Source organism: Mesoplodon bidens (genome assembly GCF_964165515.1).
Source record: "Mesoplodon bidens genome assembly, chromosome: 3".
Taxonomy (NCBI): Eukaryota; Metazoa; Chordata; class Mammalia; order Artiodactyla; family Ziphiidae; genus Mesoplodon; species Mesoplodon bidens.
This window is the reverse complement of record NC_138178.1, coordinates 73,219,245-73,232,286: the sequence shown is the minus strand read 5'-3', so window position 1 is coordinate 73,232,286 and position 13,042 is coordinate 73,219,245. Positions and strand designations below refer to the sequence as shown.

Sequence of the window (13,042 nt, the reverse complement as noted above, 5' to 3'; positions counted from 1 at the left end):
GATATAAGAATTGCTACTCCAGCTTTCTTTTGATTTCCATTTGCATGGAATATCTTTTTCCATCCCTTTACTTTCAATCTGTATGTGTCTCTAGGTCTGAAGTGTGTCTCTTGTAGACAGCATATATATGGGTCTTGTTTTTGTATCCATTCAGCCACTCTGTGTCTTTTGGTGGGAGCATTTAGTCCATTTACATTTAAGGTAATTATTGATATGTATGTTCCTATTCCCATTTCCTTAATTGCTTTGGGTTCGTTATTGTAGGTATATTCCTTCTGTTGTGTTTCTTGCCTAGAGAAGTTCCTTTAGCATTTGTTGTAAAGCTGGTTTGGTGGTGCTGAACTCTCTCAGCTTTTGCTTGTCTGTAAACGTTTTAATTTCTCCATCAAATCTGAATGAGATCCTTGCTGGGTAGAGTAATCTAGGTTGCAGGTTTCTCTCCTTCATCACTTTAATTATGTCCTGCCACTCCCTTCTGGCTTGTAGGGTTTCTGCTGAGAGATCAGCTGTTAACCTGATGGGGATTCCCTTGTGTGTTATTTGTTGTTTTTGCCTTGCTGCTTTTAATATGATTTCTTTGTGTTTAATTTTTGACAGTTTGATTAATATGTGTCTTGGTGTATTTCTCCTTGGATTTATTCTGTATGGGACTCTCTGTGCCTCCTGGACTTGATTAACTATTTCCTTTCCCATATTGGGGAAGTTTTCAACTATAATCTCTTCAAATATTTTCTCAGTCCCTTTCTTTTTCTCTTCTTCTTCTGGAACCCCTATAATTCGAATGTTGGTGCGTTTAATGTTGTCCCAGAGGTCTCTGAGACTGTCCTCTGTTCTTTTCATTCTTTTTTCTTTATTTTGCTCTGCATCAGTTATTTCCACTATTTTATCTTCCACCTCACTTATCCGTTCTTCTGCCTCAGTTATTCTGCTATTGATCCCATCTAGAGTATTTTTCATTTCATTTATTGTGTTTTTAATCGATGCTTGATTCATCTTTAGTTCTTCTAGGTCCTTGTTAACTGTTTCTTGCATGTTGTCTATTCTATTTCCAAGATTATGGATCTTGGAAATAGAATCTTGGATCAGCTTTACTATCATTATTCTGAATTCTTTTTCAGGTAGACTGCCTATTACCTCTTCATTTGTTAGGTCTGGTAGGTGTTTATCTTGCTCCTTCACCTGCTGTGTGTTTTTCTGCCTTCTCATTTTGTTTATGTTACTGTGTTTGGGGTCTCCTTTTTGCCGGCTGCAGATTCGTAGTTCCCGTTGTTTTTGGTGTCTGACCCCAGTGGCTAAGGTTGTTTCAGTAGGTTGTGTAGGCTTCCTGGTGGGGGGGACTAATTCCTGTGTTCTGGTGGTTGAGGCTCGATCTTGTCTTTCTGGTGGACAGGTCCACGTCTGGTGGTGTGTTTTGGGGTGCCTATGGCCTTATTATGTTTTTAGGTAGCCTCTCTGCTAATGGGTGGGGTTGTGTTCCTGCCTTGCTAGTTGCTTGGCATAGGGTGACCCGCACTGTAGCTTGCTGGTCGTTGACTGAAGCTGGGTGCTGGTGTTGGGATGGAGATCTCTGGGAGATTTTCGCTGCTTGATATTATGTGGAGCTGGGAGGTCTCTTGTGGACCCGTGTCCTGAAGTTGGCTCTCCCACTTCAGAGGCACAGCACTGGCTCCTGGCTGCAGCACCAAGAGCCTTTCATCCACCCGGCTCAGAATAACAGGGAGAAAAAGTAGAAAGAAAGAATTAGTAGAAGAAAGAAAGAGAGAGGGAAAGAAAGGAAGAAGGGAAGAAAGGAAGGAAGGAAGGAAGAAAGAAAGAAAGGAGGGAGGGAGGGAGGAAGGATGGAAAGAAAGAAGGAAAGAAAGGAGGGAGGGAGGGAGGAATGAAAGCAAAAGGAAGAGTGAATGGAAGAAGGGAGGGAGGAAGGAAAGAAAGAAAGAAAGACAGGAGGGAGGGAGGGAGGAAGGAAAGAAAAAGAAAGTGGAAAGAAGAAGGGTGGGAGGGAGGGAGGGAGGAAAGAAAAAGAAAGAAGGAAAGGAGGAGCGGAGGGAGGGAGGGAGGAAGGGAGAGTAGGAAAAAAAGAAAGAGCAGGTAAAGTAAAATAGAATAAAGTATGAAATATAGTAGCGTTATTAAAATTAGAAAGTAATTATTGAAAAAAAAAAAAAACCGGACCGATAGAACCCTGGGACATATGGTGGAAGCAAAGTTATACAGAGAGAATCTTACACAGAAGATTACACATACACATTCACAAAAAGAGAGCAGGGGGAAAAATCAAAAATCTTGCTCTCCAAGTCCACCTCCTCAATTTGGGATAATTCGTTGTAAAAAGAGGAAAAGGGCGAGAAGTCTGAAATCTTGCTCTCTAAGTCCACCTCCTTAATTTGGAATAATTCGTTGTAAAAAGAGGAAAAGGGGGGAAAGTCTTAAATCTTGTCCTCAAAGTCCACTTCCTCAATTTGGGATGATTCGCTGTCCATTCATGCACTCCACAGTCGCAGGGCACATCAAATGGACCGTGGAGCTTTAATCCGCTGCCTCCGAGGCTGCACAGAGAGATTTCCCTGCCTCTGCTCTCACAGCTCCCGGGTCTCAGCCTTGGACCTGGCCCCGCCTCTGCGCGTAGGTCGCCGGAGGGCGTCCGTTCTTCGCTCAGACAGGACGGGTTTAAAGGAGCCGCTGATTCGGGGGCTCTGGCTCACTCAGGCAGAGGGGAGGGAGGGGCGCGCAGTGTGGGGCGGGCCTGCGGCGGCAGAGGCCGGCGTGATGTTGCAGCAGCCCGTGGCGCTCCGTGCACTTTCCCGGGAAAGCCGTCCCCGGGTCTCGGGGACCCCGGCAGTGGCGGGGTGCACAGGCCCCCCGGAAGGCGGGGCGGACAGTGACCCGCACTCGCACACAGGCCCTGCGGCGGCGGCGGCAGCGGCGGCGGCGGTGGCGGGCCGCGGCAGCGGCGGCGGCGGCGGCGGCCCACGCCCGTCTCCGAGGTCCGTGCCTTACCCACGGCTCGTGCCTGTCTCCGGCGCTTCCCCAAGCAGCCCTCTTAATGCCCTCTCCTCGCGCACCAGGAAACAAAAGGGAAAAATGTCTCTTGCCTCTTCAGCAGCTCCAGACCCTTTCCCCGGACTCCCTCCGGGCTAGCCGTGGTGCACTAACCCCTTCAGGCTCTCTTCCTGCCGCCAGCCCCAGTCCTCTCCCTGCGCTCCGACTGAAAGCCGATACCCGAGCCTCAGCTCCCAGCCCCGCCCGCCACGGCGGCCGAGCAGACAAGCCTCTCGGGCTGGTGTGTGCCTGAGGGCACCGGTCCTCTGTGCCAGAATCTCTCCGCTTTGCCCTCCGCACCCCTGTTGCTGTGCTCTCCTCCGCTACTCCGAAGCTTTCCCCCTCCGCCACCTGCAGTCTCCGCCCGCGAAGGGGCTTGTAGTGTGTAGAAACCTTCCCCCCTTCACGGCTCCCTCCCACTGGTGCAGGTCCCGTCCCTATCCTATTGTCTCTGTTTATTCTTTTTTTCTTTTGCCCTACCCAGGTATGTGGGGAGCTTCTTGCCTTTTGGGGGGTCTGAGGTCTTCTGTCAGCGTTCAGTAGGTGTTCTGTAGGAGTTGTTCCACGTGTAGATGAATTTCTGATGTATCTGTGGGGAGGAAGGTGATCTCCGCGTCTTACTCTTCCGCCATCTTCCTCCGGGGCCGGATGTTTGTAACTTTTGATCCCCTTCACTCATTTGCCCTCCACCTCCCCCCACCCCACCAATCTCTAACAAACACCGATCTGTTTTCTGTATCTATGACTTTGGTGTTTTTGTTATTTTTTTTTTATCATCCATCGACACATACTTAGGTTGTTTCCATAAATTGCAAGCAAAGGAATCAGGCAGCAAATGCAAAGGCAACCTACAAAATGGGAGAAAATATTTGCAAACCATATATCTGATAAGGGTTTAATATCCAAAATATATAAAGAACTCATATAACTTGATAGCAAAAACAAAAAATCCAAAAAACTGATTAAAAAATGGGCAGAGGATCTGAATAGACATTTTTCCAAAGACATACAGATGGCCAACAGGTAACACTAAAAGATGCTCAACATCACTGATCATCAGGGAAATGCAAGTCAAAACCACAATGAGATACCTACCACCTCATACCTATTAGATTGGCTGTTTATCAAAAAGACAAGAAATAGCAAGTGTTGGTGAGGATGTGGAGAAAAGGGAACCCTTGTGGGAATGTAAATTAGTGCAGCCACTATGGAAAACAGTATGGAGGTCCCTTAAAAAAAATTAAAACTAGAACTATTATATGATCCAGCAATTCCACCTCTGGGTATTTATCCAAAGGAAGTGAAAACACTAACTTGAAAAGATATATACATCCCTATGCTCACTGCAGCATTATCCACAATAGCCGAGACATGGAAGCAACCTAAGGGTCCATCAACGGATGAATGGATAAAGAAGATGTGATATCTACATATTTATATATCTATAGATATAGATATTATTGTTCAGCCATAAAAAAAGAACAAAATCTTGCCATTTGTGACAATGTGGGTGGACCCCGAGGGCATTATACTAAGTGAAATAAGTCAGATTAAAAAAGACAAATACCATATGATCTCTTTGATATGTGGAATCTAAAAAACCCCCAGATTCATGGATACAGAGAACAGACTGGTGCTTACTAGAGGCAGGGGGTGGGGTGTGGGAAAAATGGTTGAAGGTGGTCAAAAATAAGTAAGTCATGGAATGGAATGTACAGCATGGTGACTATAGTTAACAATACTGTATTGTATATTTGAAAGTTACTAAGGGAGTAGATTTTAAAAGTTCTCATCACACAAAAAATCTGCAACTATGTAAGGAGATGGATGTTAACTAGACTTATTGTGGTGATCATTTTGCAGCATATACAAGTATTGAATCATTATGTTGCTCACCTGAAACTAATAATAATGACTTTCTCCATCAAGGTTAGGCCCTCCTGAGATACTCTCAGTCTCCTAGCACCACTGCTGTCTTACAGAATGTGTCACAATTGTACTTTAATTTATCTGTGCAATAACTTGTAACACACTCCTGCCTTAAGAGGAGTCTGGTTGGGCTTCCCTGGTGGCGCAGTGGTTGAGAATCTGCCTGCTAATGCAGGGGACACAGGTTCGAGCCCTGGTCTGGGAATATGCCACATGCCGCGGAGCAACTAGGCCTGTGAGCCACAACTACTGAGCCTGCGCGTCTGGAGCCTGCCTGTGCTCCTCAACAAGAGAGGCCGGGACAGTGAGAGGCCCGTGCACCGCAATGAAGAGTGGCCCCCGCTTGCCACAACTAGAGAAAGCCCTCACACAGAAACGAAGACCCAACACAGTCAAAAATAAATAAATAAATAAATAAAATTAAAAGCTCAGAAAAAAAAAAAAAAAGAGGAGTCTGGTTCATCACTTCTTCCCCAGCTCCTAGTTCAATGCCAGGTACACAGTAGTATTAACAAATATTTATTGAATATGTTCATGGCTGAATATTCTGCTTCAGTCAAGTTCTCAGGGATTTATTAACTTCATTCATTTAGTGTCCATGAGTAGTGTGTATGTCCAAAATAATCCTAAAATCAGTTCCAAAGTTCATTTTAGTACTGTTTTGATCTCAAAAAAATTTTTAACTGCTGTATAATTTTTAACTTATGAATTTTAAAATACAATAAAAATTTCATGTCAAAAAATTATAAATGCAGTACTATCTATAGCAGGGCTTGAGTTCTGAGCTCATTCGGTCTTTACTGTGTTACACACCTAACAATGTGCTCGAGCTGCACACATTGAAGTCACAATAAAGTGCAAATTAAAACTACCCTTGAGGGAAAAAAATCCCTTAAATTAGCAGAATCAGGGCTACAAGAAGCTCAAGAGCCAGTAGTTAGCTTCCTTTCTTTCAGCACTTTTTTGCTGGGACCGTGAGGTCAAAGTGGAATTTCTCTATCCATCCCCATCCTCTTTTCCTGCCAGGTACTGCTGAACAAAGTTAGGCTAAAAGGCAGATGATGTGACTGCATGTCTGGTGGCCCTATTTACAACACACAGGTCCCGATCTCCCTGCAGTCCCAAGAATGGTGTCTGCTGTCATCAGGGCATAACCTGCTTACTCTCTCCACCAACACTGCGTGCTTTAAGACACAGCCTTCTGGGCAGTAATTCTTGACTTCAGTCACACACTGAACTCTCTGGGGCACTAGGAAAAATGCCTGAGCCCTAGGCACCAACTGAATCAGAGTTGCTGCAGTGGGGCTTGAGCATTTTTCCAACAATCAAGTCCGCTTCCATGCAGGGTATAAACTTAATTCAGGTTGAGTCAGGGTTTTATGAACTAAAACATCATAAGCACTGATCCTGAATTATCTCATTTATATGTTGTAAAATTAGTGTTTCCATTTGTGTGAATTTGATATCACCTAACTGAATGGAAAATGAAGTATGTCTGGTGAAATCTAATCAATTTTCACTTGTTAAAAATATTATGCAATCTAAACTTTTAAATCAATGAAAAGTTATAATTTAAGAATTACCAAATTTGAGAGCACCAATACAGTAAAGCAACTTAGAATTATCTAGAAGCACATTCTGTGAAAGTGTGGTAATACCATGTTCCCTGGTTGTGATATAATTGTACCTGTCAGTAATCTTAAAAATTATTGCAACCTGAACAAAGGATTTCAAGTGAAAGATAAATGACCAGAGAAGTGGAAAAGCTTGGAAAAATTAGGACTCAACTCAGATACCAGCTTCTGTTAAGAAGCTCATAGACCTTCATGTCTTGGTTGAAGCGGCATTTTGCAAACACACTATCCAAATTGCGTGGGTGCTGAGGATGCTGTAAGACTGAACGTGTTCTCCATAACTATTCACATATTTATTCATTCTTTCATTCCTTTTGGAATTCAAAACTGCCTGATTTTATAATCAGTAAACATTATAAAACTGAACTTATAACTTACATTCATACTAGTAAAATACCACTTTTAATAGACTTTTTTACAATGGAGTCCCACTGCTACGAAAATTTGAAAATCCCTGGACCAGGAGATTCCTAAAGCCTCTACGCAATTCAAGAAACCAAGAGTACTAGGGATGTCAGGTGGCAATCCAGGTTGCCAAGAAGGAAGCAGTAATTATTTAGGCAGAATGCACAGATAAAGTCTAGAAATTCATGGCATGAGGTTTATTATTATTTTTTTTGGCCACGCCATGTGGCTTGTGGGATTTTAGTTTCTCAACCAGGGATCGAACCTGGGCCCTCGGCAGTGACAGCGTGGGAGTCCTAACCACTGGACTGCCAGGGAATTCCCCATAGCACAAGTACTGTTGGAACTGTGTGAAACGTCTGAAGACAAAAAGAGTATGCAAAAATACAGTTGGGGGCTTCCCTGGTGGCGCAGTGGTTGAGAGTCCGCCTGCCGATGCAGGGGACACGGGTTCGTGCCCTGGTCCAGGAAGACCCCATATGCCGCGGAGCGGCTGGGCCCGTGAGCCATGGCCGCTGAGCCTGCGTGTCCGGAGCCTGTGCTCCGCAACGGGAGAGGCCACAACAGTGAGAGGCCCACGTACAGCAAAAAAAAAAAAAAAAGAAAGAAAAAAAAAAAGAAAATGCAGTTGGTGGTGGTACTGAAGTTGAGGTATTGTAAGTTGGTTTCCAAACTTTTTGTGATGTTATTTTGTTTTTATAATAAACCAGTAAGAAATCATGGCAGAATTGAAAGGTCAGAAGTTGCTAATATGTAATATCATTTAATATGTCTGAATATAACTGGTTTCTAATTATAATTCAGCTACGTACTTCAAGGAGGAAGGGAAATTTAGAAATTCAAAGTTATGAAATATTGCTGAGAAGTATAAAGATATAAAAAATAGCTGATTTTTTAAAAATTGGGAATTATACATCCAAAAATATGTAGTAGCCTTCAATGTAGTTTTTTTATGAAGAGTTACCTCCAAATAGAGTACCTTTGTTCCAGGCTCTTGTTGAAACCCCTTTGGAAACTGCTCGCAGAGTTTTGCACTGTATATTCTTTTGAATATACAGTTAGATATGATACTTTCTGGGTGGATTTGGTTTAAAGAAACAGCCAGAAGTGATTAAAAACTTCTCTTGTATAATTTGCAGCCTGGCTTTTAATAATACACAACTTTAATTTTTTCTAATCTAAGCAAATGTTTAGCAAGAATGTTCTTTTAAGAATTTGTATTTTCTGAAAAGCCTTACACAGAACAAGGGAAAGAAGTCTTTAGGGCTCACCAGATGTGAATATTAATTTAATCATCAATCTATAGAATTTCAGTGCCTTCTCTATCATGCATGAGGGTTCTCACTTTATAATACATCTTTTCATTCCCCTCCCCCTGCAAGTCTTCAAGTTTTCTTCTTAAAAGGGGCTTCTGCTTACAATTTCATCAGTAGACTTGCTGGCCAAAGGGGTATATTCTTTAAAGGAAAAATGGGCACATGTTCACACAGATAATAATTGTGTAGCCCTTCCATTAAAAATATTTTTGCCTTTTTCTAAACACATACTAATCCTTGACAAGTCAATTTCTCTTGGAGTTCCTTCTTCCTCTCTGGAGATTCCTTCTCAGACAGGCTTGCTGGACCCCTTTCCTTTTACAGTCATTTCTGGGTATGAGATTGGTTCTGGACCCCTCGGGGATACCAAAATCAGTGGATGCTCAAGTCCCTTACATAAAATGGCGTTGTATTTGCATATAACCTATGCACATCCTCCCCTATACTTTAAATCATCTCTTACTTACAATACCTAATATAACATAAATGGTATGTAAATAGTTGCTAAGCTGGTGGCAAGTTCAAGTTTTGCTTTTTGGAACTTTCTGGAATGTTTTTCTTTTTACAAATATTTTTGAGCTGAGGTTGGTTGAATGTGTAACCTGTGAATACAGAGGGTTGACTGTAGTCCCTTAAATGTTTCATGGACTTTCAATGTCTTCAATTAATATCTACATGCTAACAACTCAGAACCCACAGTTAGGTCTAGCTCTCTTCTGGGCTCCACACTCATGTATCTAAATGCCAGTGGAGAGCTGCACTTGGAGTTTCCACAGCACCTTCAATACAAACTCAACTCAGTCTATGGCCTCTCAAACTTGCCATCTCAGTGTACGGCACCTGTATCTCATAGTCACCCAAGTGAGAAACCTGGCTATGTTCCTGGACCCTTCCTAACCTCACTTCTCTCTATCCTCACTGCCACTGTTACGGTACACCACTCCTACCCTGGACAACCACAACAGAGTCCGTGCTAAGCGGCTGTTTCTTGGCCCACCCTACACCCACTTCCTTCTGAAAAACATCTCAACTTTCATTTGGATAAAGTCCAAATCCTTGAACATGGCTTAGCATGTCCTTTGAGATCTGGCTCTTGGGGTCTTCTCACCTCTGTACCCCACAAACTTAGCTCCAGGCTTTCTCTGAGGGCCTCAGAAACTCTGTGCACTTTAAAGATTCCCAAGCTTTGCTTGGCCCATTCTTTCTAAATCACACTCAACCATTTCCCTCCCACTCTCAACCTTCAACTAGGAAACCTCCAGTCTTGGGGAGCCCTCCACATATCCAAGTCAGGATTAGAGGGCCCTGCCAAGTGCTCCCTCAGCCTATACACAGTATTTCTCTCACTGAATTGTCCATAACTATTTTCTAGTTTGGTTCCCCTACGCTTGACTATGAGCTTCCCTGGGCAGGCCTGAACCCAGTTTGCCCACCTAAGCCAATAAGTAGCTCATGTAGAAGGCACCAAAACTAGTATTCTTGATAAATGAATGATAATGTACAATAATATACCAGGATATAAATTTAAAGTGTTTTCAGTGACCCCCATCTGCCACAAAACATCTTAATATATTTTATTAAACAAAAACAGCTGATATGTTGAAATGCATACTTCCTTTATACAGTTAGGCCTTTCTTTGAGGACATCGGTGGTAGTCAAACGTCTGGTGTACTGGGTGACTTAGTTTAAGATAATGTCTACTACTGCCTGGACTACTACAACAGTCTTTCACATTTGCCTTAACCTCACTCCCAGCTACAGTCTTCTCCACTGAGCAGCCAGTGATCTTTTCAAAACATAAACAGATACGATAACTTTCCGACCACCCGCTACAAGGTCTTGCAAGATCCGCAGCCTGTCGCACCCCCCTCCCCCACCCTCAACTTCATTACTAACCATGCTCCCTCTTACGCTGCTTGACTACCTGGCCTTCTTTCTTGCAGTTCCTGCCAACAGCAAAGATTATTCCAGAGTCAGAAGCTCTGCCCTTTTGATGTCTCTGCCTGAAAAATTCTTCCCTCAGATCTTGGCATGGCTGGCTCTTCCTCACTCAGATCGATACTCATAAATGTCACTTCCTCAGAGATCTTTCCTATCTAAAATAGCCATCGCGCCCTAGCCAATCTCGATCCCATTATTCTGCTTTTCTTTACATAACCTATCCCTATCTGATAAGTAATTTTGTGTTTGTCGGTCTCTCTGTAAAAGTGACGAGGGCAAATGATTGCATCTATCCTATCTTGTTCACCGTTGTCTCCCTAACGGCTAGAACAGTGCCCGGAGGGTAATTACCGGCTAAACGAAAAAATGCAGTTAATAAACACGTCCTCCTCCCATATTTTCCACTCTTTTCCCTTTCATTCACAGGAATTCGTGAGAGTCGCTGTTCTTGCAGGAAAGCCCTTGAAGCGTCACCTTCACCCCACAGAGAGTCCTCTTTTCCATGCTAGGCGAGGCACGCCCAGCCTGGGAGCTAGCGGAGCCTCAGGGACCGAGAGAGGAGCCCAGGACCCGGCACTCGCGTCTAAAAAGCTCCGAGGAGAGCGGCGGGACAAGGCGCCCCTCTCCTGGCTTCCTGGGGACTGACGCCTCCGCAATCCTAAGCCCTGGAACAGCCTCTTAGTCGGCCGCACACACGGCCGCACACACGCCTCCCCCGCCGCCGAGGTTAGCGGCTGCGCCCAGTTACCTGCCAGGGAGCTGACTCAAGCCACTCTGCCTTCGCACCGCCATTCGAGGGAGCCCCGGCCCCTTCCGAGACACCGTAGTTCAGGGAAAGTACAAGGCGTTTCCTCTTCCGCATGAGCAGAGGACCTGTTCGGCCTACAGTGTTTCTTAGCAACCGCTTCGAGTCCCTCCGCCCCCTGGCGGAGGGGGAAGTGAGTGAGGCCAATCGGAGACGAGTCCTAACCTCGATCGGCACGCCTCCTCTTACTGTCGCGAATGCACAGGCGGCTTTACGGCAGGCAAGGGGTGGGTACTGCTGGGGTAAGGAGGAGGGAAGGAAGCAACCAACCAACCAAGTCGCCTCCAACCCCCACCCCCACCCACCCCGGACCTGGCTCAGGCTCCAGTGCGGCCGGTGATTGGCCGCTATAGGCTTGGTCCCATCCCAGTGACCCCAAAGTGTTGGAGGGAGGGGGCGGGGGTGGATCAGTGCAAAGTGCATCCCGAAAGCCCCCTGCCTGGAGCCCCCGTGGCTGGCACTTCGGACCCTGAATGACCTGGGACCTCGCTGCCCCGAGACCTCCCGTGTCCCCTCGTAGCTGGGAGCCTCCGGCCCGGAGCGCGGCAGCCCCCTGCTCCGAGCCCTCAGACGGGGACTGCCCCCCCACCCGAGCCGGGACTTCCTCCCTGCACCCCTGCCCCGAGGCTGCCCGGCGGCCAGGACCGCCGCCTCCAGTCTGCTCGGCAGTCTGGATGCTCGCCGGGCTGGGGCCGTGAGGCATCGAAGGAGGATCAAGAACACCCGTGTCCGGCCCTGCCTGGGCTGTTTCTTCAATGGAGAAGTTGGTGAGTGTGGAGGAGGCTGAAAGAAAGAAGAGAAACAGCAGCTGAGGAGACAGGTAAAGTCAGTTACCTCTCCTGAGGGGAAGGGGGCTGGCCTGGGAGGGAGGAGAATCACTGCTTCTTCCTGCTTGCCTTTTACCAGTCTATTCCTCTGCTCCCCCTTCTTCAGAGCCCCCTCCTCCTCGCCCCCGGGGTACTGCATCACTCACAGGTTTCTGATTTCCAGGTTTGAGCTGGCTAGGGGAGGCGAGAGAGCAGGAACGGGGTTGCCCACCCACCAGAGAAGCAGCAGCGAGCCTCTGACCAGCATCCTCCATAAAGGTAATAAGCCAGCCCTCCCCTCCCCCACTGTTTATTCCTGGCCCCTACTCATTAAGCAGTGCTTTATTTTCAGGATGGTTACCTGGGAATGCAACCCTTTCCTGGCTCCAAGTTTCCCAGCAAAAACAAAAACACTGCCCATGCCCCAATCCTTAACATTTTAATAACTTCTCTTTCCCAGGAACATGTTTTTCCCCTTTCTCTCTGTACAGTGTGTTTCCGTGTTTTGCATTATCTTTTGGTGCACTGTACCATTTACCCAGCTCAGAGACTTTGAGACCTTTTTGTAGCTCCCCCTGCCCCTCTTACTCTCATAGGAATTCCACAGTTCCTTGTTAATGGCTCGTTAGTTCTGAATGACGCTGCTTTTCAGTTAAACCACAATTTTCTGTTTTCCCCTGTTCTTTCCTATCATCTTTGCTCTACCTCCATCAGAAAATCTTTTGAGTTACCTAACTGACAGGGGTTTGGTAGAGGATGGTACAGTAATAGCTTGAAATTTGTGAGTTTCAGAAAATAATGTGACTTTTTTTTCTCTAGTAAAAAGTGAATCTGTGTACCTTAGTAGTATGAATGGTATGAAAGCAATACTCCCTCCCGAAGCACTTATGTATAATTAACTCTTTGGGCTTTTGTGTGTTTCTGTGTGACAGATGTGGCTGGGCTCTGAAACTCTTATAAAAAGATAAATCGTATTTGTTATACCTCATTTTCTAATACTTATAAAACTTTACAGAATATCTTGTTAATCATTTGACAGTCAGGAATTTTAAAACAAAATAATGTTTTGGTGTGTTTAGAATCTAGGGTTTTATTTTGGCACTCTTCATAAGATTTCTCATTTCAGAACCCTTACAGAGAATTTGTTAAATTGAAATTTAAGCATC

The 13,042-nt window shown here is 45.2% G+C and overlaps 2 protein-coding genes across 4 annotated transcripts in view; one reads left to right on the top strand and one right to left on the bottom strand.

Annotated features, from left to right (window-relative positions):
- LINS1 (lines homolog 1) overlaps positions 1 to 11,144 on the bottom strand; it is a 31,202-nt gene extending 20,058 nt beyond the window's left edge. For both annotated transcript variants that reach the window (XM_081230170.1, XM_081230171.1), the window contains exon 1: positions 11,014 to 11,144. In XM_081230170.1, coding sequence (XP_081086296.1) covers positions 11,014 to 11,127 — 114 coding nt within the window. In that variant the 5' untranslated portion in view covers positions 11,128 to 11,144. The remainder of the gene's footprint in view (positions 1 to 11,013) is intronic.
- A 308-nt stretch (positions 11,145 to 11,452) lies between these two features.
- The window catches only part of ASB7 (ankyrin repeat and SOCS box containing 7), a 55,367-nt gene continuing 53,777 nt past the window's right edge, over positions 11,453 to 13,042 (top strand). The window contains exons 1-2 of one of the 2 annotated variants that reach the window (XM_081230176.1): positions 11,453 to 11,837; positions 12,061 to 12,155. The gene's annotated coding sequence lies outside the window, so the exon portion shown is untranslated. Of the gene's footprint in view, positions 11,891 to 12,060; positions 12,156 to 13,042 lie in introns of both variants that reach the window. The other variant, XM_081230175.1, reaches the window with a different exon arrangement.